This window comes from Mangifera indica, chromosome 7 (assembly GCF_011075055.1).
Source record: "Mangifera indica cultivar Alphonso chromosome 7, CATAS_Mindica_2.1, whole genome shotgun sequence".
NCBI classification, from domain to species: Eukaryota; Viridiplantae; Streptophyta; class Magnoliopsida; order Sapindales; family Anacardiaceae; genus Mangifera; species Mangifera indica.
This window is the reverse complement of record NC_058143.1, coordinates 8,992,549-9,018,693: the sequence shown is the minus strand read 5'-3', so window position 1 is coordinate 9,018,693 and position 26,145 is coordinate 8,992,549. Positions and strand designations below refer to the sequence as shown.

General features: G+C 31.5%; 2 protein-coding genes across 2 annotated transcripts; one reads left to right on the top strand and one right to left on the bottom strand.

Moving 5' to 3' along the window:
* Nucleotides 1-564: 564 nt before the first annotated feature.
* LOC123220165 (probable thiol methyltransferase 2) lies at nucleotides 565-4,233 on the top strand. Its single transcript, XM_044642198.1, has 8 exons — nucleotides 565-843; nucleotides 1,398-1,528; nucleotides 2,041-2,127; nucleotides 2,824-2,924; nucleotides 3,001-3,100; nucleotides 3,370-3,416; nucleotides 3,520-3,598; nucleotides 4,000-4,233. The coding sequence occupies exons 1-8, from the start codon at nucleotides 606-608 to the stop codon at nucleotides 4,051-4,053; spliced, it is 837 nt and encodes a 278-aa protein (XP_044498133.1). The 5' UTR covers nucleotides 565-605; the 3' UTR covers nucleotides 4,054-4,233.
* A 13,696-nt stretch (nucleotides 4,234-17,929) lies between these two features.
* LOC123221875 (UV radiation resistance-associated gene protein-like) lies at nucleotides 17,930-24,902 on the bottom strand. Its single transcript, XM_044644838.1, has 6 exons — nucleotides 24,374-24,902; nucleotides 23,171-23,377; nucleotides 22,631-22,811; nucleotides 21,974-22,122; nucleotides 21,408-21,632; nucleotides 17,930-18,171 (listed from the first exon to the last, which is right to left on the bottom strand). The coding sequence occupies exons 1-6, from the start codon at nucleotides 24,581-24,583 to the stop codon at nucleotides 18,049-18,051; spliced, it is 1,095 nt and encodes a 364-aa protein (XP_044500773.1). The 5' UTR covers nucleotides 24,584-24,902; the 3' UTR covers nucleotides 17,930-18,048.
* Nucleotides 24,903-26,145: the final 1,243 nt, after the last annotated feature.

Sequence of the window (26,145 nt, the reverse complement as noted above, 5' to 3'; positions counted from 1 at the left end):
TTTTAAAATATTAAAAGTATTTATAATATTTTTTAAAAAGATGATATATTAATTATAATTTTTTATTATTTTATTTTTTTTAAAGTATATCGTATGATACAATATATAATATAAAAATTATGTTTTTGATATATGATATAATATATAATTTAACTATTATAGTTTAAACATTTTTAAATTATTCATTTCTAATTATATATATAATTTACTTAATTTAATTGAATTATAATTTCTTAAAACATAATCTAAATATATAAAATATATATATAAAAAATATATGTGAAAAAATGATAAAATAAATATGAAAAACAAATTTAACATCTAATTATTTATAGAAAATTTTATTATACATATATTTTTAATAAATTATATTTTATAATTTGGTTTAGTTTAAAAATTATTAAAATTATAATTTGAATTGAAAAATTATTTAAAAAATTTTAGTTCAAACTAAATTATTTCATAAATCAAACTAAATTAAATAATAATTTTTAAATATTTTAATTCAATTTTGCGAACTAAATCAAAATTACGTAATTCCCTATTGCTAATCAAACAAAAATGTAACATTTAGATAAACAGTAGTGGGATGCAAGGTACTAAAGATGAAAGGATCACCTCTGCCTCGTCGCCTACTTTCCACCTCGTCACATTTTTTCTCAGCTCCTAAGCTTCCGTCACTAGACGCTGCCGCCACCGGCGTTGGAACCAGAAGCTTTTGGTTCCGTGCGACCAATCGTAAGATGGGAATCAACAAAGAAGATGAGAAGATTAACATACAAACTCATCCTGGTGTTAAGAAAATCCAACAACTAATACATCAACCCTCTTCTTCAGACACAAGTATAATCCAGTTTCCTGCTCATCAAGTTTCGATTTTTCCCATTTCCTTTTTTTGTTGATGTTATTCTATTGATGGGTTTTGATTGTTGATAACCCACTTTAATTTTCTCATGAAGTTTTGATAATTTAGAATTGCCCTGCTTGTTCTGGCTTTCCCTCAGCAGTTCTGCAGAATTACAGTTCGATTCGTTTTTATTATTAATTTTTTAATTATTTCTCTTTCGTTTTTGTGGCTTTGTTAATCTTGAATTTTTAGTTTATGTAATCTTATTATAACTGGAAGCAGATTATCAGCATTGATAATATGGCGTTAAAGGCAATATCAGAAATTTATTCTACCCAGTTCTTTTGTTCTTGTTGAGCTTGGAACACTTTTGCTATCCTGCATTCACATACATATGCTCATGTCGTGAGTGTGTTTAAACAAGTGTGGTAGAGCCATTTTAGTTAATACAACTTTGGTATTCAGTCGATGGAAGTGCCATAGGTCTTTGGATTTCTTTTGATGGGTTTTTGTTGTAAAATGTTGATGCATCATGTCTTCGTCTTTTCAGGTCATTGGGAAAAATGTTGGGAAGAAGGAGCAACACCATGGGATTTAGGAAAACCTACTCCCATTGTGGTACATCTACATCAATTGGGAGCCCTTCCAAAAGGCAGGGCTCTAGTCCCTGGATGTGGCACTGTAAGTGGAATATTTGTGCATATTTGTTGAGTTATGTAGTTAAAGGAAATTTTTTTGTTTCTTATAAGATGTTTGTCTTCTCTCAAATTTCCCTTGTGCATTTTGTCACATGTTGAAAAGGACACATGACAGATGATAAAAAATATGTTGCCTTGCTCGATAGAAAGAAGAAATTACCAAGTGTGGTGAAATAAACCTTACTGTTTTGTTCCGACCATATTGAGTCCCAAATGGATCTCTGCATGTCAATGAACTGAATGGTTTATATTTGACTGCTCCATTCATTTGAATGATCGGTTGGTTTATTGAAATGGAGTTTCAGTGTTTGACACAATTAAGGTGCATTCTGGAGTAACAGAAATGCAGTACATACTGCAAACTTTTATCATTTGAGGCAATAGCATTTCATAATTCATGCTTCATCCTCTTTGTATTTACATTGCACTAGTTTTAATTCAATTTTTTTCTAGCTTTTTGGTGTCTTTTAAATCTACAATACTCAAATATTGCAGGGTTATGATGTGGTGGCAATGGCTTGTCCTGAAAGATATGTCGTGGGATTGGAAATATCTGATATTGCTGTTAACAAGGCAAAAGAGGTAAAAACATACTTACCCGGGAAAAGAAAAAGGAGTTAAAAACATTCTGCAGGCTAGCTCAACACTGGTTAGGATATTATTTAGAAGTAGAGTTCACCTTTCATCACGTGTGCATATTAACATAATTATGTAATTTTTTCATCTTTGTCACTTTTTTTTTTTTTTCTGTAAATTTATCAACTTGATGGAATGCCTTGCCAAATTATTTGTGTTTCAGCACATTCTTATTCCAGTCTCAGAATTTACCCTTTTAGTTCTTGGTTTAGTTAATAGATATAACTAGCATATGCATATAAATTTATATAGTTATAGCTTTAGTTTTAAACTATTTTTTGTACCAGTGTTACCGTTTTCTGTTATTGCACTGCTTCCATCGCTAATCTTTACACACTACACTATTTTGTGATGAATACTCGTTCTTGCCAAGCCAATTTAAATAGATTGACTTAGTGGTTTATATTTCACTGGTGTTTTAAAACCTTTAAGAGAAGTTGGTTGGCACTGTAAACTATAGGATGAACCAATAAAATTCAGTGAATACTAAACACTATTATTGTATACATTCAACATGCACACTGTCAAGATCTAAGTTTGTGTTTTTGTTTTAGAATGATCACATGAAATAAGCTTCCTTGTTTTAGCTCTGGTTCAATTTTGGAAACTTCTGAGTCTAATTTTTTCTAAATGTTAAGGCAGTTGTCTTCCTCGTTTCCAAATGCAAATTATATTACAATCTTAAAGGCAGACTTCTTCACTTGGTGCCCTACCGAGTTGTTTGATCTCATTTTTGATTATACGTAAGTAGTTGAGAAACTGGGTTTGTTTTTCCTGTCAGAATGATGGCTTCATGATCATATTCTTCTTATATTGCAGATTCTTCTGTGCCATTGAACCAGAAATGAGATCGGTGTGGGCACAGAAGATTAGCAATCTCTTAAAACCAGATGGAGAGCTTATTACATTGATGTTTCCAGTAAGATTTGTGCATCTTTGTCTGTTTTTTCCATTTCTTTTGTGTTTTTGAAGTAGTCTTTTGTAACTGAATATTAGACCTTCGAACGATATTCCCAGTTCCTCTAGATTCTTTAATATTATAAAGTATTTTCATATTGATCACTGCACTTCCTCTAATCAAATGGAAGCTCTAGGTAAGCTAAAGTGAGTGTTTTTAGTCTTCAGAAGTGGTATTAGTTTATATACGCTCCATTGCTTCCACTGAAATAGATAATTATTTGGTTGCAGATCAGTGATCATGTTGGTGGACCTCCTTACAAAGTATCTGTATCTGAGTAATTTTCTATCTTGATTTGCAGTTAATGATGAAATTTTATTAATTTGCGAAGATTTGTGTCCTTGTAAAAGTAGATTATTATTATATTCAATTTCTTGCAGTTATGAAGAGGTACTGCATTCAGTTGGTTTTCAAGCTGCATCCATTGTGGACAATGAACTTGCTGTAGGTCCTCGGAAGGTATGTGAAAAGATTGTTTTAGTAGTTAGAATTTGTGATATTGGAAAAATGAATATCCCTTGTATATGGTATCGGGGGTAAACTCTTCACAGAGTGGGCTTCAGGACATGGACTGTTGAAGAATGTTTTCATGTGCGTCCTGCATGCATCTATATCATATGTGCGTGGATGACATTAATAGCCATTGGAAAGTCTAATGGATGATTTGTAGTATTGGACTAATGCTCATATCCATTTTCTCATTGGCGATTTCTTAGCTTTTGAGATATGAATATTGGTGGTAGTTGTTGGGATGGATAAGTAAAAGGTCACATGAGTTGGTCTTTGTAATACTGCTTATGTAACTAGTATTATTTTCCTGAAAAAGAGAAATCCGTTTAATGTGTTGTGTTATTTTACAGGGTAGAGAGAAGCTTGGAAGGTGGAAGAGGTGTCCAAGACTTACTTCACTTTAAGAATAATCTCAACTTTTACAACAATATCATTGTATAATGTTACTATTGTTCTCACGTCTTGATAGACTATCCATATAATGTTACTATTGTGGGGAGTTCGAAAGCAGGAAATCAACGTGTGTCAATATCTACTTCAATATATATATATTTTTTCATATATGCCACACTAATTTTATTCAATTCTTCACATGGAACTCTCAATTCTCAACTCTTAAGTCAAGCTCACAAAATGTCTCTTGATTTCTGTTACAGTCGTAGTGAAACGTGGTGCCTCCTTTTTTTTCAGCAGTTCACGGTCACATTCTCTTTATTACTAATAGTTATTTTCCTGTGCCTTATGCCTCAAATTTCTCAGCATTTTATGTCCCATGTTTCTTCATTAGTGGGTAGTTATCTCCCTACTTTAATTAGGTGGATTGTTTTTTGTTGCAATGTTGTTAGTGGGATAGGTTTTTGTAGTGTTTGTTGGCTTAAATTTCTCTTGTAAGCCTATATAAAGGGTCCCAAAAATGAATGAAGGCATGACTATTTCTTCACTTAAATTTGACTTTATATTCACGTTGCTCTGTTTTACCTCCTTGTTCAAACAGAGCTTGTAAGCAAAGAAATCAGATGCAAGGTCAAGGTCGGGGCCTTGGATCCACGGAAGAAGACCATATTAGTTTAGTATTAGAGCTAGGCATGCCGACGACCTGTTGGAATTTTGACTTTCACAGACTCAAGCAGCAGATTGCAAGTTTGAGCGTAGGGTTAGAACAGGTGGCTAAAATGTCTCTTGTCAGAGATGAAGCTTCTACTAGTAGCCATAGACTAATCCGGAGAAGCATTGCAGGGGAGATTGCAAGCGAGAGCATTGCTTTGAGATTAGCAAAAATTGATTTTTCAAAGTTTGACGACTTAGAGGATCCTACCGCTTGGATTTGTCAGGCTGAAAATTTTTTTGATTTTTAGAACACCCCACCAGAAGATCAGGTTCGAATTGCGGCTTATCACATGAAAGGTGACACTCAGTTATGGTTCCAACAACTCTGTTATTCTAATAGAAATTTAACATGGGAAGAGTTGAAGGACAACATTCTCAAAAGATATGGCACCTCTGCTTATGAGAACACCTTTGCTGATTTGTGTAAATTGAAACAAACAGGGACCTTGCAAGAGTATCAGACACAGTTCAATCGTTTGTTGGCTAAAACAGGAACTCTTTTTTATGCCTAAGAAATTGATGTTTTTCTTAGTAGACTTAAGGAAAATTTGAAGGTTGATGTACAAGCTCTACGTCCACCCAATTTAACTGAAGTTGTTGGGTTAGCAAGGATTTTTGACAACAGGACAAAAATAAGGGGAACAATCCAAACAATGCGCAGAACTCCAAGTGAAGCAAGCCGAGGGAATTTCATTCCTTAGGGGTGGCCAATGAGTAATACAAACTCACATCCAAATGCATTGACTTCCATTATCCGACAATTTACTTAAGTTGAGCTACAAGAGTGTTGATGTCGAGGCCTTTGCTTCCATTGCGATGAACCATTCACAACACAACATGATTGTAAAATGTTGTTCTTTATCGAGCTTGAACAAGAAGATGGAACAACCAAAGACAACTTGGAAGCAAATTTAAGATCTTCCTTCATTGAAGACGAATCAAACCTCCAGAAATCTCACTGCATGCGTTAGCTAGGGTAGCAACACTACAAACCATATGCGTCCTTGCCAAGATCCTCAGGATGGGTATCACCGTGCTAATAGATTCAGGCTCAACCCATAATTTTTTACATGACAAACTTGCAAGAATTTTGTGACTAACCACAGAACCTGTGCAAGCTTTTAGAGTCATTGTGGCAAATGGTGAAAAATTGTAGAGTCAAGGTATGTGTTGACAAGTATCTCTTCATCATGATAAACAATTCTCTGTAGATTTTTTGCTACTTGCTCTAGAGAGGTGTGATGTTGTGCTTGGGGCTCAATGGCTCTAGATGTTGTGACCAATTTTGTGGGACTTTAAAGACATGTCAATGAAATTTAAAATGGATGAGGGCATAGTAACTCTACAAGGCATTGCAGCACTAGAGACTCAATTAATCAAAGGGAAAGCCTTTACCAAAACAATACAACAAAATAATGGTAAAATAACTCTTTTAACACTTTTTATAGTGTATGCTAATCCAATTAATTCAATTGAATCAGCATAATGGGTGCAAGTTCAACAAGAATTTCTAGAGGTCTTCACCCCTATAAAGGGTTTACCACCCCGTCGAGAGCAAGAACACCACATACTATTACAACCTAGAAGTGGCCCAATCAGTGTTCATCTCTTTCATTATCCATATTTTCAGAAGCAAGAAATTGAGCGACAAGTTTTCAAAATGTTGGAGCAAGGGATTATCTGACCAAGTCGAAGCCCATTTCTTCCCTTGTCTTTTTAGTAAAAAAGCAAGATGGGTCTTGTAGATTTTGTGTTGATTACTGGGTTCTCAACCAAGTCATAGTAAAAGATAAGTTTCCAATTCCTATAATTGAAGAACTATTAGATGAACTAAATGGGGCCAAATGGTTTACAAAACTTGATCTAGTAATGCACTTTGGACTCTCAAATGCTCCTTCTCCCTTTCAAGCACTTATGAATTCAATTTTTCAAAAATACTTGCGCAACTTTAATTTAGTATTTTTTGATGATATTTTGATATATAACAAGAGGTGGAATGAGCATCTCAACCATGTTCGGATTTTTTTGTCCATTCTTAAAGAAAATCAGTTAGTAGTTAAAAAAGAAAAATGTCATTTTGGACAAACACAAATTAATTACTTGGGGCACATAATTGGAACACATGGGGTACTGGCAGATCCAGAAAAGATAGAAGCCATGATAAATTGGCCAAAACCTAAGACTGTGAAAGAGTTAAGAGTTTTTTTCGGTCTAACTGGGTATTACCTTCGGTTTATAGCAAAATATGGTGTAATTGCTTGCCTATTAATGGATGTGCTCAAGAAAAATGTTTTCCAGTGGAGTGAAACTACTGAAAAGGTCTTCCAGCAACTCAAAGATGTTATGACTAAAGCACCAGTTCTTGCCTTGCCAAACTTTTCCATTCCTTTTATAATAGAGTGTGACGCCTCGGGAATAAACACTGGAACAATCCTCATGTAGAACAAACAACCAATTGCATATTTTAGCTCTACCCTTCAAGGTAAGAACCTTTCACTTTCCACTTATGAGAAAGAGTTAATAGTCTTAGTTATTACAATACAAAAAATGGTGTCTTTACCTATTGAGAAGGCATTTTATCGTGAGAATAGACCAACGAAGCCTAAAGTACCTGTAGGAACAAAAGATAGCCACTGAGGTCCAACAGATGTGGCTCATCAAACTTCTTAGATATGACTTCAACATTAAGTATAAGCTAGGAACAACCAACTCTGTTGTCGACACCTTATCTCGAAAAGAGCAAGCTACTAAAGTCTTTGCCCTTTCAACTCCAATTCCAAAATGGTTGGAGACCATTCAAGAAGAGAATATGAACCACCCAAAGCTTTAACAACTTTGCCAATTAGTACAACAAGATAAAGTCGTGGGACCTTGGCAACTTAGGCAAGAGTTATTGTTCTTTAAAGAAAATATTTATTTTCCCCAAAATTCCTCTTATCTTTGGGGAATTTCATGAAGGCAGCCATGAAGGGTATTTCTAGACATTACATCATGTGCGAAAGGTTTTTTAAAAATGAAAGAAGTGGTTTGATAGTTCATTTAGTAATATGATATTTGTCAAAGGCACAAGGCAGATTTACAAAGACCGGTTGGCTTACTTCAGCCACTCCCTATTCCTACACAAGTATGGACAAACATCTCTATGGACTTTATAGAGGGATTACCAATTTCACAAGGGAAAATCGTGCTTTTAGTAGTAGTGGATTGTCTTTCCAAATATGCTTACTTTATTCCAGTTTCATGAGTAGGACTTTAGGTTTTTTAAATCTCATAGATATGGCTTTAGAAACACATCAAAACTTGGAGGTGAAATAGTACTTTGTCCTAATATTTAATGTAAAATATGAACTCATTCATATCCAATTAAACATCATTCCATAAAATTTAATCTAACAAAAAATAATAAACAACATGTAATGATTCTTTAAATATTCTTTAATATTTATCTTAAGAAACATTTACCTAAAAATTAGGACATGATGTCATGCACACTCATGCAATTTAATATTATTATTTTTCAAATTGTCATCAAATGATTATATTAACTTTCACACTCAATGAACATTAGGTTCTAGTTGGTATATGTACAATATAAAAAAATATTATATTTGTCATTATATCAATTCATGTCAACTCTCACACTTAATCACTATTAAGAGTTAGTTGGTATTTATGCATGATATCATCATTTAATTAACATTAAAAAAAGCAAAAGGGCACATACGTTATTTCGCATGCCTTCCAAAATGTTCAATTTCAAGTCAATATTAGTTCACATCTTAACACCCAATCATCATTAGTGCAAGTTGACATACAAGCAAAATTTACCATTTTGTCAAATTGAACTAAATTAAGTAATAAGCATTCATGGCCATTCAAACACATTATGCATATTCTCTCAACATGCATCATAATTTTTATAAATCATATGTAATTACATTAATGACATACATCATTATCTTCATTCAATATCCTAATCAACATTAAAACATCATTTAGCATATTCAAAAGAGAACTTGAAAAGTCCAAAATTTTTATTATGAACCATTCATGGCATATATGCTCACAAATTAATATATCAATGTCTTTAATGCATATACCATACTTGTATGCCTCTAATACATGTATTCCATGTATAATACATAAAATAACATCTAAGAAATTTCACCAATTATATCATATACACAAGGAGGCCAAAACATACACATAGCATCAAGTTTTAATTTTTTTTTTTCAATTTTTAAGCCAAATCACATTACAAGCTACACATGCATGCCCCTAAATCATATCCTTATTGCACCAAACACAAAATAAACTCAAAACAAAATGTATATCTTAATATACATGGCTACCATGACATGTATCCCCATTCCATGAATAAAAAATTCATTAAAGAAGGCAAAATGCACATGTGTGTCAAGAACAAGCCTACTCACATGAATCCTATGAACACTTCATCATGTACATGTCATATATAACATGTTCTTCATCTTAAAATCACTGGAATATGAAGAGAAAATCAAAAAACCAACCAAGACAATCCAGCCAAGACATTGAAGAAGAGCTCATGCTTGGAAAAAAATGATTTCAAGGCAAAAAGATAACATGCATGCATATATGTGATATATATACATATTCTAATGTAAATTAAACATATTTTGGCTCAAAAGGAACATGCAAGGAGTTCTTTTAGCTCTGATACCATTTTGAAAGAAAGGATGAAGAGAATAGATGCAAAACATGTCATATATGAACAAGAGAGAAAGAATCAATGCATGCAAAATCAATTGAAGAAAGTTAGAAAACCTACTCCTTTACCTCCTATAGGGATATAGGATGATGGATTGAGCTTCTCACTTGAAGAACCTCCAAAGAAAGGTGCCACCAAGCCAAAAATTCCTCCTTGGCCACTAGACACTTGGAGAGAAAGGAGAAGTTTTTCTAATTTTAGTGAGAGATATATATTGGCTCAAATGAACTTAGTAAGTTTGAAATGAACTAAAGGTAACATTATATATTAGGGTGTTTAGTTAACAAATAACTAATTATCATTTGGTCCTTGTAATTTCACAATTTAAACTGTGACCACGCTAGTATATCAAACATTTACATTAGCCAGTTTAATTCTATCTCACTAACATTTTAACATTTAAAATGTTAATTTTTGCACTCATATAACATTTTATATAATTTTCATTATCCTTCAGAAGGTGCTAGCCAACCTTATTTTCATTATCCTTCAGAAGGTGCTAGCCAACCTTGAATAATTAATTCTCCCTCTTTAAAGCTTGGTTTATTGGTGTGACCCTTTAGGTTAACCGTGGCATAGCTGTGAGTTTTCTTTTAGATGTTTTGAAAGGTATCCATAAACTTAATGACTATGATAAACATCTAGCAATGCGTCATAGCCCCTAAACCAAGCTGAAGAAATTCTTCATCGAACCTAATATCTCTAATCGTACGTTTCACGTAAATAATATTCTTTTGTTATCAATCCGTGTTCATTTTAGACTCATGGATCATCAAAACCCTAATTTCAATTTTATATGAATTGTTAATTCAAATATCAGAACACGTCATTCAAACATCGTTCGCATGACTTACATTACACTTTGGTCAGAGATTCGATTTCTAAAATTTATCGATATTCGCTTTGAAACTCAGACTTAGGTCAAATGAATAGATATTCAAAACCCAATACTTTTCAAGTCAACAAATCTCATCTTGATCATCACTCATCTCTATATACAAATAACAATTGACCAATATAGTTTGTCATACAGGATGTGATTAACCTCGTACTTATACATCATATGAATCACACATATTTATATCAGATCTAACTATGACGTATCAGGTCAAAAGATTACTTTGTATACTAGTATAATTTTATGATAAGTCATTGACTACGATTTAATAACCATGTGACTTATCGTTATTGGTCATGTTTGAAAAACGATTCTCTAACTGTTGATCAATACCAATACCCTAATGTTATGATCGTCATCGTCACCCACACTAATTTCATCTCATGACATTCAAAGGAGGTATTCGATATACCAACTATATGATATAATTGCTCAAGTTATGTCATGTTCATAAGGAACAATTCAATTGCTCAATTTGTATATTAAATGAGTCATCTAGACAGTTCACGTACATACTTTATATTATCACAAATAAAAAAATGGCTTATGCATATGAACAAAAAGACTACTTCTTTTATTAATAATCCATGATAAGTATACATATAAGATAAAATGCCTCAGAACCGATAACATGAAATGTTCCTAAGACATACACCAACAAACTCTTTATGTAGTAGGTACTCGATGGATGCATAGTTCACATAAATTATCACCTTGGATCCTAGTAAATATGATCTGAATTTTTCAAATGCAAACATTACCGCTAACAATTCTTTTTCTGTCGTCATATAATTAATCTGTGCTTTGTCTAAAGTATGGCTCATATAGGACTTTTTATCCTTTCTTTACCTAAGCAATACTCCTACTACATAATCACTTGCATCACACATAATCTTGAATGATAGGCTTTAGTCAGGTGGTTGCATTATTGGTGTCGAAACTAGTGTTTCCTTTAACTTGCAAAATTTATTAATACAATCAAAATTAAAATTGAAAGAAAGTTCAATGAGGGATTCGCTATTTTTTCTAAATCATTTATAAGTCTCCAATCGAATCATATATGCCCAAGGTAACTGTTAACTCCATTCAAGTTCATTGGCAAAGGCATCTTCTTGATCACTTCAATTTTTACTTTGTCTACCTTGATACCTTGTTTGGATCCAATATCAAATATGAACACCTAGAGTTAGATTTGAATTGAGCTTGTTCGAGCTCAAGTTCAACTCGAACAAGCCTAAAATGAGCACAACTCATGTGAGTTCAAGTTTTAGGGTGTTGAACTCATCAAGTTTGTGAGCTTAAAAAAATTTATACAAAACAATATCATTTTGACTAATATGCATTAAAACGATATCATTTTAGTAACGAGTTAAGCTAAAAGCTCGAGCTGAACTCAAGCTTAGCTTTGTTGAAATGAGTTGAACTCAAGCTTGACTCTTTTGAAATGAGTCGAGCTTGAGCTCTTTTGAAGCAAGCTTAATGAGCTTGAGATTGAGCTCGAGCTCAAACTCGGTTCCATGCAAATCGAATTGAACTTGAGATTGACTCTACTTGAATCCAATCCTATGGATACCATGTGTCTTAATATGATTCCTTCTTTAAGCATGAATTGGCATTTCTCCCAGTTTAGCACTAAGCTCAACTCCTCACATATTTGCAACATTTTAACCAAATTAGCTAAGCAACTATCAAATGTACTACCATACATAAACAAGTCATCTATATAAACCTCCATTATACATTCAACAAAATCAAAAAAATATGACCATCACACAGTGTTAACGTATGGAAGGTGCATTTCAAAGACCAAAAAGTATACGTCTATATGCAAAAATTATAGGTTGACATGAGGGAGTACCTATGACCTAAGCACACCGTAGATGGGGTATGATATTATCTGTTGATTGGTATCTTAGATAAAGAGAATTGTCAGGTTCGCAAGTCTATCGATTGGCTTAAAACGTACTAGAACGTATATAATCTGTTAATTTAGATCTGTAGATTGAAATGTCAGGATTATATGTTTGTCGATTGGTAACTAGATAGGATAACTAGAACTAGATAACCTTAAAGATTTTCCATTAGAATGAGTATAGATTTTCTAATAAAAAATAGACCTGGGATACATGGAATAGAAAAGGAAATAGAAATGATTGATTGGATTATTGTGGGATAGATTATTCCTACTTATCAAGCATTTTCACTCACCCCTCTTTCTTTTGATTATATAGGTGAAAGACATAAAGGTGACGATAGCAAGGTAAACGGTTAGTGATAGAGTAACATGTAACAAATAGAATTATTAGGATTATTTATGTCACAATGATTTTATAATTGATTTTGTTGTGAATATGTACAAACATTGAGTATGTTTTATTTGGATTGTTGGATATTATGCATGCAGGGGATTTAGTAATTGTTGGATATTATTATTGTTATTAAGGTTTTTTAATGTTATTTAGTATTTTGAGATTTTTTGCATATATCTTTGATTATGGAATATGCATGATTCAAATTATGTAGTATTTTATCTCGAGGGACAAGACTTTTGGGGTAAGGTATACATTTAGTTTAAGGATACTATTCCAAGTCCATGAACTATCTTGGATGAGTTTAACTTCCCAAAATGATTTATCTTTAAGGTAGTGAAGGATAATGGAGTCATTTTTCCTTTGCATAATGTTCCATTTGTGTTTCACCATAACTGCTAGATTCCAATCCTTTCTTCTAATAAGGCCCACCACACCTTCATCTTTAAGAGCAAAAAAATCATCCCTTGCACTTATGCCTTGGTTTTTTTTTTCAAGTCTACTATAGACTAGAAGAGAGCATTAAGGATGTTTTCTATCTCATTATGAATACTAGTGGGAAGAATAAATTGAGAAGACCAATAGCCCTAGATGCTAAACAATATTGATTTTATAAACATGGTTATCCTAACATAGGAAATGAATTTACTCCTCCAAGATTTAATTCTCTCAAGGACTTATCCATAAGAGGTTTACAATCGCCTTTTTTAGGTTTAGATGTGATCAAAGGACCACCAAGATACTTAATCAGAGGGGAGCTAATCTCATACCCAGCTACAACCACTAATCTCTCTTGTTTTTCATTACCAATGCCCGAGAAAAATTATTACTCTTCCTCATATTTGCCTTAAGACCTGACCAAGAGTGAAAGGTGTCCAAAGCCTCCTTAAGAATTTTTGTTGAACCATCTTCCACCTTGCAAAAGAGTATAAGGTCACCAACAAAGCAAAGGTGATAATTCTCAAATCTTCACATTTCTTATGGAGATTAAAGGAATGATCCAAGGATCCTTTATCCAAGATGTTGGAAAGAACCTTCATAGCCATTACAAGAGATAAAGAGAGATCAGACAGATCACCTTGTCTAAGCCCTTTGAGCTACCAAGATAACCTACCAACTCTCTATTGAAGCTAATAGAATACTTTGACGTTGTTAAACAATTTTTAACCCAATTCACCATCCTTGAGGAAATCCAATGACTTTAAGGACACATGTAAGAAAATCCCATCTAAACGAATTATAGGCCTTCATGAGGTTGATCTTCATAGTGCAATTTTTTCTTCTTTCTGATTTTCTATGATAGTTATGGAAAAGTTCTTGGCAAAGAAGAATGTTATCACCAATCTTTCTACCTTGGACAAAAACGGCTTGGGAACGATCTAAGATGCACGGTAACACCACTTTAATTCTATTGGCCAATATCTTAGTAATATATTTGTAGATAGTATTACGACAAGAAATTGATCTAAAGTCATTACAAGAAGAAGAATTCTCACATTTGGGAACAAAAGCAAGAATAGTACAATTGATTTCTTTTAAAAGCCCACCGAGGTAAAGAAACTTTGCATAACTTCCACAACATCATCCCCTACCGTACTTCAAGTCTTCTTGAAAAATAAGGCATTATAACCATCCAAACCTGAGGCCTTGTTATTGGGCAAACTAAACAAAGCTCTTTCAATTTCATCTATTGAGATATATTTAATGATATATTCAACTTGTTCCATGGTGACTTTCTTCTTGATAACCTTTTAAATTCCATTTAAGCTCGTGTTTTGCCCATTGTTACTTAAAAAAATTCACAAAGTGTTCTATGATCTCTTCCTTGATTTCAGCTTGGCACAACTCCTATCCCTTCACATTAATCATAAGATTTTATATTTGTTTCTCCTCCCATTGATGCATTTAAAGAAAAACTTAACCAAAAAAATAAAAAAGATGCATTTAAAGAATTAGATAGAGTTGCTATCTCCTTCCTTTAACCATTAGATTCTATAATTTTGCTTTGCAAAGACTCTTCCACTTTGCTTCTTTCCTTAATATATCCTGCTCCAAGCCAACAAGATTAGCACTATCTAGATTTGGACTTAGTAGCTTGTGGGTTCTCAAGAGCTTTTATCTAGTCTCTTTAACTTTCTCAAAAATGGTCCAAAATATTATTGATTTTTTTATTATTTCACTAAAATGATATATTATAAATAAATCTAAAGAGGCCTTTGGTTGGAGGTAATAGGTGATTACTTTAATAATATATATTTTATTATTAGTATTTTCTTATTTGGTTTATGGAGTAATAAAAGATTTGATAGTTTTTTATTACAAAGGTAACATGATAAATAATATAAAGAGATAATTTTATTCCCACATTCACCTTAAATATTAAAAAATTATCAAAATAATATTAATTGTGTTACAATTTTACTCTCACTCATTAAATTTTTACACAAAACTACCTTATTATCCATTAAAATAATAAACACCCCAACTAATATATATATTTAATTTCATTATTTGATAATATGAATAAAATTTAATATATTATTAACATAAAGAATATTTTACAACGCACACAAAAATCTTTAACATAAGACGTGTTAGTTTAACTAAATATATTATTATTTTATAATTAATAATCTTTTAAGAACATTTAAGTAACGTAATATCTTGATTTTTTTATAATTATTAATTAAATATAATAATTATTTATATATATCAATTTTAAAGACAATTAAATAATTTTCATCTAACTTGTTATAGTGTAATCATTAATTTTTTGAAATAAAATATTACTTAAACTAATAAGATCCAAATAATATTAAGTATAATCCTCACACAATTTTTACAATAAAATTATTACTCTGTATGAGTCCCTTTTAGCTATAATATGTTGCTAAATTTATTCTTTGATAATATTATATTTAATTTCAAAAAAATACTTTTACTCTCTTCAAATTATACCTCTTGCACTTTTAACCATGGAGTAATACTTTTTTTTAAAGCGAAATCTCACATTTTGACATATCATTTAATACTTTTTCAAAATAAAAAATTTGATATTTTATTTTGGAAATATACGGCATTCTATTATCATTAATCCTCTCTCATTTATATTATATTCTAATTTTATCGTAATTTAATTTTATAATGTTATCCAAATCAAACGATTGAAACAAACAAACATTGTCATTTATTAAAATCAATGGGGCCTTGTCAAAATTAGTAAAGATGAGAAGTCCATGAAGGAATAGAATACCTTTATCTACGATAAAAGTTAATAACCCACTATAACAAAACAAAGTTTAGTTAGACCACATCTCCCACAATAAAAACAGCCCCATTGATTATTAAACAAATATTACCTTAATAATTTATTTATATTATTTAATTTAATTTTTTTATTTATTAATAATAAAATATTATAACAATATTTTATTATTAATAATGATGTGATTGATAATATAAATTGTAATCTAATTATTATCTTCATTTTAAGTATTAAAAAATTATGAAAATAATATTGATTTTACTATAATTATATTGTTATTTATTTTTTAAGATAAAAATAACTTTATTTTTAATTAATATAATAAATAATATAAAAAAATATTTTACAATAATTATATCTAAAAATATTTAAGTAAAATAGCATACTAATTTTTTTTATTATCTTTAATCAAACACAATAATTTTATCAAATATAGTAATCATTTATATCTAATAATCTTATAAATAATATATCATCAAGATAATATTTTAATTTTAATAATAAAATATTATTCAAATCAAACCCGAGAATGAAATAGAATATATTTTTTTTTGTTTTAGTAATTATCAATTAATAATACAACATTATAAGTAACAAAGGAGCAATGCCCATAATTTTGGTGAGGCATAAATAATATCATATTTAAAAAGTTCAATATCTAGAGACTAACTAATAATGCAACCAAAATCTATCTTCATTGTGAAGGCCCATCAAAGAGCCGATGATTATGAGATTAATAATTGAACTCGAGATTTTATTAGCCTAATATAGTCAATCAATCCCAATATGAGCAAACTGGCTCAGGGTTCTAGTCATTAAAATAAAAAAGAAAGCGCTTGCAAATGTCTTGATTTATTTGGGATATCGCTCTAAACTCTTCCTTAGGGGTATATATAATTTGATTCAAACTATAAAATCGAATCGAATTACTTAAAAATTATAGTTTAATTTAGTTTGAGCTAAAATTTTCCAAATTATTTTTCAATTTAGATTACGGTTTGAACAATTTTTAAACCGAATTAAACCATAAACCGTGTATATATATATGTATGATAAAAATTTTCAATAAATGATTAAGTATATAATTTATTTTTTCATATTTATTTTGTCATTTTCTATACATATATATTTTATATTTATTTTACACGTGTATATTATGTGTTAAAATATTATAATTTAGTTAATTTTATTAAATTATATATATATAATTTTAAAAGGTTCAAACTATAATAATCAAATTGTGTATTATATCGTATATCAAAAATCTAATTTACCATATTGTGCATCATATTGTAGGATACACTTTTCAAAAATTAAAATAATAAATTACTAATAAAATATTATAATTGGAATGTCATCATTTTAAAAAAAACATCACAAACACCTTTAACATTTTAAAATTTTTCATATGTACTCATTATACATTATCATTTTTTCTAAAAAAACGTATCATTTTGTATAAGTAATATGTATCATATCATAAGATACACATTGTATTGTATGATATATATTTGTCATATCATATTAATTCAATATACCTTATAATACATATTGTTTCTTATCTATATTGTATTATATCATAGAATACGATACATATCATGTATCCAAAAATACTAATAACTATGATTTAACCCATAATCCAAATCAGATCAAACCGTAATTTTTTAATTTGATTTGAAACCTAAAATAGTTTGATTTGATTTAAAAAAAATTTAAATCGCTTTTTTCAATTTAATTTAAAAACTGTATACACTTCTACTCTTTCCTTAATCAGAAGTTAGTTTAAAAGTTGGAGTAACAGGTAATCAGAAGCCCAGAATCAGAGTTTGGAACACCTAACGTATCATTCAAGTCTGCAAAATCTATTATCTGTATCCTAATGATGGATCACAGTTCATCTATCTTGCACATTTAGGCAATACCCAGATCTTGCCCACTGGAGTCACAAGAATGGATAATGAGAAAATTTTATAAAAATCAGATGTTATGCTGCATTGAAGGTGCTCACAAAAAATTTGCACCCATGCAAGAATACAGTTGAATACTTACAAAAATGTTTCAAACTTACAGTCAATACCAGTTGAATGTATATTCAGCAGAATGTATGGTCCTTAAAAGCTCCTTCAAATTAGCCAGAAGATGGCGTGGTCCTAAACTCTTTACACAAATGAAATTCAATAGCTGCTCTACATCCTGTTATCATAAAACCATATCATAAGGTTATGCTAAGAAGCACATGAATCCTAATATGCCAGTTATCCAAAATTACTTTTGACAAGCAGAAGGCATTACCTTATCAACCAAACCCAATAATTAATAAATCAATAAATATAACTAAAATTATATGTATATGATGTGCTAGCATATGCTTCTCTCACCCCCTAAGCTTGTGGGGACAGATATATTCCTCTTTTCCAAAAAAATATATGTGACAGAGACATTCCCAAAGCTTTCTGATGAACCACTAAGACTCATTGGTAAAACTTATAACAAGTAAATTATCCAGCTTTGGCAGCTAGAATCGAGACTAAGAAGAAAATAAGCAAACACATGAGAAATTCCTAACACCGCTCCAAAATTAGGTTACTGATGGTTGTGAAGCTGATCACTAGACCTAGAGTTTCACTTACTTGTGTGGTCAAATGATCTGGCTAAAAGAAGAGTCCCTCATTAGCCTAAAAGACCAAAGGTTCCTGTTAATGCCACCCTTTTTCTTTTCTCACTAGGAAAGTAAGAGTCGACATGGGCAATAAAATATAACTTTTCCCTTAATAAACTCTTTTAAAGTATTACATTCTTACCAAGTTCAATCTCCATCTCCAAGCCCACCTGATGAACATATTGCCTCCTTACCAAGCCCAATTCTCACAGATCCAGATGTTCCCCCAAATTCTTCATCTCCTTAGAAAGAATCAGAACTACGCACATGCTACGTGCTTACCAAGGCCAAGAATTTGAACTAAATCTAAAGTTCAAGAAATTTAATTTAATGGGGATACAGCTGCAAACTGAATTCTTCAGAAATGTTAAATGACAATAATCTTGGATGGCCTATAGCTCTAAGTATTGTCCCCTGCTTTCAGGAATTTATTATTGAACTTGCCGCTACTCAAATTTTCAATAACATTCATGAAACTCTAAAAGACCCAAAATGGAAGGCTTCAATTGAAGAAATCAGAGCTTTTGAGAAAAACGAAACTTGGAAATTGACCAATCTACTGAAAGGGAAAAAAACAGTCAGTTGCAAATGGATTTTCACCATCAAACATAAGGTAGATGAGAGTGTAGACCAGTATAAGGTAAGACTTGTTGCAAAAGGGTTTACTCAATCCTATAGGTATGATTATCAAGAAATGTTTGCTCCTATGGCGCGGGAAATTATCGGGAAGAAATCTTTGGCCTAAAAGGATTTCTAGCCAAGGAATTCAAGATAAAAGACTTGGGCTGCCTCAAATACTTAGGAATGGAGGTAGCTCACTCAAAGATGGGTCTTGGTGTCTGTTAGGATGCCAAGTGCAAGATATGGAACTTAGATCCCACATTGAAAAGTATGGACAACTAGTGTGGGGTTTATATGGCCTTGGGCTCTCCCATCTCAATAGCTAGTTTTTGAGGTGTGCTTCTCCTAAGGTTCGTATCATTTGGTATCAAAGCCATCACCATGTCTCCCAGTTGCAATCGTGCGGCGCGGGTGGTGACGCCAGCATTGCAGTGTTCACCCGGGGCTAGCAGGGAGCTAGCGCACAGCCAACCCACATGGGCGTCGGGGCTGCGGAGCGTGGTGGTATGTTAGGATGCCAAGTGCAAGATATGGAACTTGGATCCCACATTGAAACGTATGGACAACTAGTGTGGAGTTTATATGGCCTTGGGCTCTCCCATCTCAATAGCTAGCTTTTGAAGTGTGGTTCTCCTAAGGTTCGTATCAATGTCTCACAACATAAATATGTATCAGAGCTCCTCAAAGAGATAAGAATGTTTGGATGCAACCCTGCTAACACACCCATAGACTCCACGAGGAAGTTTGGCAAAAGAACAAGAAATCTTGTCAGTTGACAAGATATCAACATCTTGTAGGAAAATTTATCTATCTCTCACAAGCTTGACCAAATATTGGATTTCTTGCTAGTGTTGTAAGTTTGTTTTTGAATAACCTAGGAGAAGACCATCTTGAAGCAGACTATTGAATTCTCAGATATCTCAAAACAACTTCAGAGAAAAGTCTTTTCTTCAAAAAGACAAATGATTCAGACATCACTGTTTTAATGATGCTAAATAGGTTGGATTACCTACTGACAAAAAATAAAGAATTGGCTATTGCACATATGTCTGAGGAAACATGGTTACTTGGAGAGGCAAGAAACAATTAATTGTTTCTAGAAGCAATGTTGAGGTTGAATTCAGAGAAATAACCATTGGAATTTGCAAAGTTATGAGGTTAAAAAGACTACTTTCTGAGTTGAAATTATCCAGTAACAAGTCTATATGCATGCTTTGTGACAATCAAGGGGTTATTAGAACGGCAAAGAATCCAGCCCATCATAACCATACCAAACACATTGAGGTAGATCATCATTTCATCAAAGAAACAATGAGTTTGATGTCATATCACTTTCTTATTCTCCTACTAGTCATCAAATAGCCAATATCCTTACAAAAGCTTTACCACAAGTGAACTTCGAAGAATTAAGTTCCAAATTGGGACTGCTAAACATTTAATACTCAACTTGAGGGGGAGTGTTGAATTCCTTCATTATTCTAGAAATAAATACTTGGACTGGGTTATAGTAGATTTGGCAGTTTCCGTATTCTAGTGATTCCTTTTCATATGTTTCCCAATTATAGCAACCAATTATTTATTCTTCCCTCCCTTTTTGGGATTTTAATTGAAGAGATTATTGTTAATTCATCCCTATATATTTGTAATCATATTTCAATATAAATAGAAGAAAAATGCCACAGCTTCAATTTTACTTGAGATTACATTATCTTTCTACACTTACTAAAAGTTTCTTATTAAAAAGTTCATCACATAACAAAGTCACAAACAAGTCCATCAAGCTAGTATCAAAATTCACCATTAAATCACCACAAAAAGAGTTGCTTGTATGATGACAACAGTGTAAGTTCACATGAACTCAAATCCAAATTCCAAAAAAAAAAAAATTTAGTTATTTTCAGCTACATCAAAACCATATCGTTGAAACCAGAAGAGCAAAAATGTAGATGTACACACAATGCTATAATTTTGTAACTGTATATAGTCCTCTTTCTCTAATGATTCTGTAGATTTTTCACTGTTTTTCCTAATTTTCCTATTTCTTGATTTGGGGAAACCTGAAAGATTTAGTAACGCTATCTTGAAAGTACTAACTGAGCACTTCATGCACAAAATTGAACAAAAGATTATATACAAAGAGAAAAAATACCTTATTTAACAAGAATACAGCATAAGCTGCTCTTGTTGTGTCTTGACCATCTAAAAAGAGAGGAAATTCTACAGGCTTTGTATTTGAGGACAGTGTGCTCAGTGACAAATCAGATGATGAAGGCTCTATCAAAGGTGCATAATCATTTATATATGAGTGAGAACCACCCAAGCGTAGAGGATAACGCAGTGGAACTTGCAAATATGAAGCTATAAGTGAAACAGCCTGCAAGAAAAAAAAAGTTTAATTAACTGGCTCAACAGGCAGCAGAGCAAGCAATAGAAAGAGCTGACTGGACTCACTCTCAACAAGATGAAAAAACCTGTATACATATATATATATATATATATATATATATATATATATATAGATATATTGAAAATTAACATAAATGTATAAAACATTTAAGGCAGTTAAGCAAAGAGAAAGAACAGACATGGGTAGAGATGGGTAGAGCAAATATATCCAAATATGCATCACTGTTAGAAATAGTATATGGGTAGACCCACTAAACACAACAAAATACCAAAAAATTACTTTCTGCTGAGCAAAGAGAAAGAACAGACATGTGCAATATATCCCAAGGCAGTTGCAGACCTCTGAACGTCCTTCTTATCAGTAAAAAGACTCATCTTTGTAAAAGGAAGCATAGTCAAATGCAGGCCTAAGATTGTTAAGGATCCTGGATTAATAGATTTAGATCTGGCAGCATTCCCTGATAGAACCAAAAATATAAAAAGGAAAATGAGTAAGAAAGCACTAACTCTTAGTCCCAATTCAAACGGGTATTAGAATATTTTGAGAGATCTTAAATCAACAAAACATGAAAACACACACACACACGTATATATATTTGAGAAAACAAGAGAATATCTTAAATGAATGAAATAACAATCACATGTATATTTATTAAAAAAAAAAGTTATTTACCAAAAAAAAATCTCAAAAAAGGTTCTAAAGCATTTAGAATATTAGAAGAAATCTTAATTTCATTAAGAATATCAATCTTGAACTGAACAGCAAATATAGTTAAAAATCTATCCAAACTGAAAACTAATTTATATGGCACACAAACAAAAAAGGTGTATCAGAAATAGAAAAATAATATGTGCAGTAACTATCAGATATTGGTTTTCTTGCTTCTATCACTTCAGTCATCAAGAATATAAAAAAATAAGGCCACAATTAAGGCATCAATTTCTTCATATCCACTGTCAAACCACCTGATCTGCTACCGCTTGGGAATGATTCAAGTTCTTGCTCTTGTTTTGGTCCAACCAAGATCTTTACTGGATAGAGCAAAGATACTTGATGAATCATAAATTGTTGTCTCAATCGTAACATCTTATTCAAATTTTGAAGATGCCCACAACCCTTTTCTCCAGAAAGTAACTTATTAGATTCCTGCAACAAAAGCATGTCCAAACCTTGAGTGCTTGCATTGGCATGTTTTTCAATGCTGTCTTACAGGAGGAAACTTACAACTTCAATGATTTTATCTTCCTTTTAGGTTAATAAATTTACCTCACCAAGGGAATGCTTTCAGCTAAAAGTCCCAAACATTAACAATTTATTAACCTTTAATTGACAAAAGTTACCGCAGATGATCCACTGTAAGCATTGGATTCACATCTTTCTTAAATCAGTATAACTGATTATAATGTTCGCAACAATTGTGACAACACATGCATATAAAATTTCCCATAATACAGTGAGATTCCTGTATTAATTTGGTATCTAAACAAATCATCAATAAAGGTTACCTGCAATCGTGTCCTAGAAACAGAAAGAGCTGTCCCAGCCACTAATAGAGACCTAACTTCCATACCAAGTCTTTCCTCCTGCTGTTTAGCATCATCCTCAGCAACCTTAGAATGCAATGACATTTTTTCCATCACAACTCTTCTAACCTCCAGTTTCTCCTGCATCTCCTCAAGCTCATTTGCTCGGTTCAGTGACTCAGCCTTAATCTGCCCAGCACATTGCCACCCGCTAATCAGTGGGCTAATCAATTAAGGGTCAAGAAATCCAACAAATAAGATATAACAAATATTAGGCACATAATGTCAAAAGTACACCAGGACTTATTGCTACTGATTGTGAAGAACCCCTCACAATTATGTCCTCATCATTTTATATGTACAATGCAAGTGATAATTTACCAAACACAAAAGTCAAAATATTTCATTTGGCCAATACACACAGCCAAAACACTTCTAAATTAAATTCCACTATTATACGCTACTTTAATCACATCACAGAACAATGTCTCAAAGAAACAAAATTTCTTCTTTAGAACTGATAACCATAAAAAACTGACACACTACACAGATGATGAGACAAAAGCATATCCAACTAATCAATGATTTTCTTAGGAATTTAATCTATAGAAACTAACAGGATGCAATAACTTTAAAGTACTACTACAAACAAACTCTTCAGTCTATATTCCGTAGCCAAAAAAATGAAAGAAGAAAACAAAACAAGATACAACTAGTGCTTTTACTTCATTATTTAAGCAACCACACAGAGCAAAAAACTTCATCCCCAGAAAAATTACAGCAGCATCACTAATCTATTAAAACAAAAAATCCCATCTCAACTGAACCTAACATATATGACTACCCTGGTCAACTTAATTGTGGATGCCACGGTAGGGGAATTTCACCTACACCAGACCAAGTAAATTAAAATATATCAAAATAAAAGTAGAGAAGACACATAAATCAAAATTTAAACAACTTAAAAAACATGACCGGATGTCACTATGTTCCAAGCAAAGTAACCGCACAGCTCCTTGTTATGTAATCAATCCGATGAAACAAAACCCCATCTCAACTGAAATTAATACTAGGAATGATATGATGCCGTGACATGTGAAGCACAGAATAACACAATTTCACTAATTAAAAAGAAATAACTGAAGAATTAAATCAAAAGCATTAAAATTAGGGGAAAAATAATACCTGAATAAGAAAGTTGAGCTTGTCTTGAAGACCTAGCTTTTTGTCCTTAGCTTGCTGGAGTGCGGTAGAGAGGCTCCATAATCGGGCGAGTTCTTGCCCGAAATCTTCCCATTCGATGACTTTGACCTTTTCTGGATCGACGACTTTCGCTACCGCTGAAGAAGAAGAAGAGAGAGCAGGAAGCTGTTGTTGTTGTTGTTGTTGGTCCATGAGGAATCGAAGAAGATCGTAATTTCAAGAGCAGATCACGGGCCGACCTCATCATCCTAAACTCAACGCCAACTGCAGGTTTCGTTCATGGAATGATTCTTTAGTTTTTTTTTTTTTTTGTTAAAATGAATTTTCTCGGGAAAATGTATTTGGCAAGAAAAGAAAATTGAAACTCTTGAGGTTATATTTGTTGGTCGGATTTACGATGGAGAAAGAACGGGATTGGACGTGGAAAGTTTGTTGCTCTAGTAACGTGGCTATTACGGGAGATAACTTGTTAGGTAAGGATAGTTCTTCACGCTGTGTACACTAGGGGGCTCAACCCGCGCACCTCGTAGTTCGAATTTGATTTAAATAAAAAGAATTTTAATTTAAATTTGATTTAAATTTTTCAAATTAAAATTAAGTTTAATTTGAGTTTAATTCAGATAAAAAATAACTTAACTTAGTTTAGTTTAAATTTATCTTGATTTTATAGTTTGAATCAATAGTTTAAATTTATAACTTAGTTTAGTTTACATTAATAGTTCAAATTAACGGTTTGAATGTATAGCTTGAATTTGTAATTTATTGATAAAACGATATCGTTTTACCGAAATAATATTCAAAATTTTTTATTTAAGCTATGGATTCAAATTGAACCAAGTCATAAATTCGAAATATTGAATTTGAGCTTATTCGAGCTATAAATTCACACCGAATCAAACTATAAATTTAAATTGTTGATTTAACTTCTAAATAAGAGTTGGATTCGAGCTAAACTAAATCGTATATCTCTTAACTCAAGTTCAATTTGAATTAAAAAATGAACCAAATTTTTTAATTTAAATTTGATCAAAATTTGAATCAAAATAATTTGAATCAACTTATTTCAAATTGACTTTCAAGATAGAATTAGTTTGGATTGTATTCAGGCCTAGTGTACACCATGAGAACTTGTATATTTTGCAGTCTCTCAACTTGATGGATAAAATGACAATTTCACCACTAAGGTTTCGCCTAAGTATTCAATTTAGTAGAATGTCTTTAGTAACAATTTAATCCATAGCACTAACATTTTCTATCATGCTCTTGACATAATTTTTACAAGATGTTCGATTTGAAAAATATTCTATTACTAAATTTGAAATATCACTTTAAATATAGATTATCTTGAGGATTATTAAATATAAATTATTATTATTATTATTATTATTATTATTATTATTATTATTATTATTATTATATTTGATAAAATTTAATAAAACTGAGTAAATATAAATAATTATTGTGTTTAGTTAGAAGTAATAAAAAAATACTAGTATATTATTTTACTTAAATATCATTGAGTATAATTATTTTAAAATATTTTTTTATGTTATTTATTATATTAACTAAAAATAATATTATTTTTATTCTAAAAATTAAAAAATAAAAATATAATTATAGTAAATTGAATATTACCTTAATAATCTTTTAATAACTATGGTAGAGTTGATAATCAGATTATTCTTTATATTTCTTATTACATCATCATGATAATAAAATATTATCAAAATCTTTTATCATTTATAAACTAAATA

Bases quoted from the DNA above. Each gene is read 5' to 3' on its own strand.
- LOC123220165 (XM_044642198.1), top strand. From the start codon at position 606: ATGAAAGGATCACCTCTGCCTCGTCGCCTACTTTCCACCTCGTCACAT. The intron at 2,128-2,823 runs GTAAAAACATAC...ATGTTAAGGCAG, and splicing joins CTGTTAACAAGGCAAAAGAG to TTGTCTTCCTCGTTTCCAAA. The intron at 2,925-3,000 runs GTAAGTAGTTGA...CTTATATTGCAG, and splicing joins GATCTCATTTTTGATTATAC to ATTCTTCTGTGCCATTGAAC.
- LOC123221875 (XM_044644838.1), bottom strand. From the start codon at position 24,583: ATGGACCAACAACAACAACAACAACAGCTTCCTGCTCTCTCTTCTTCT. The intron at 22,123-22,630 runs GTGGTTTGACAG...TGGTTCTATCAG, and splicing joins CCCAAGCGGTAGCAGATCAG to GGAATGCTGCCAGATCTAAA. The intron at 18,172-21,407 runs GTATTTTTTCTC...TTATGATAACAG, and splicing joins CTGTATTCTTGTTAAATAAG to GATGTAGAGCAGCTATTGAA.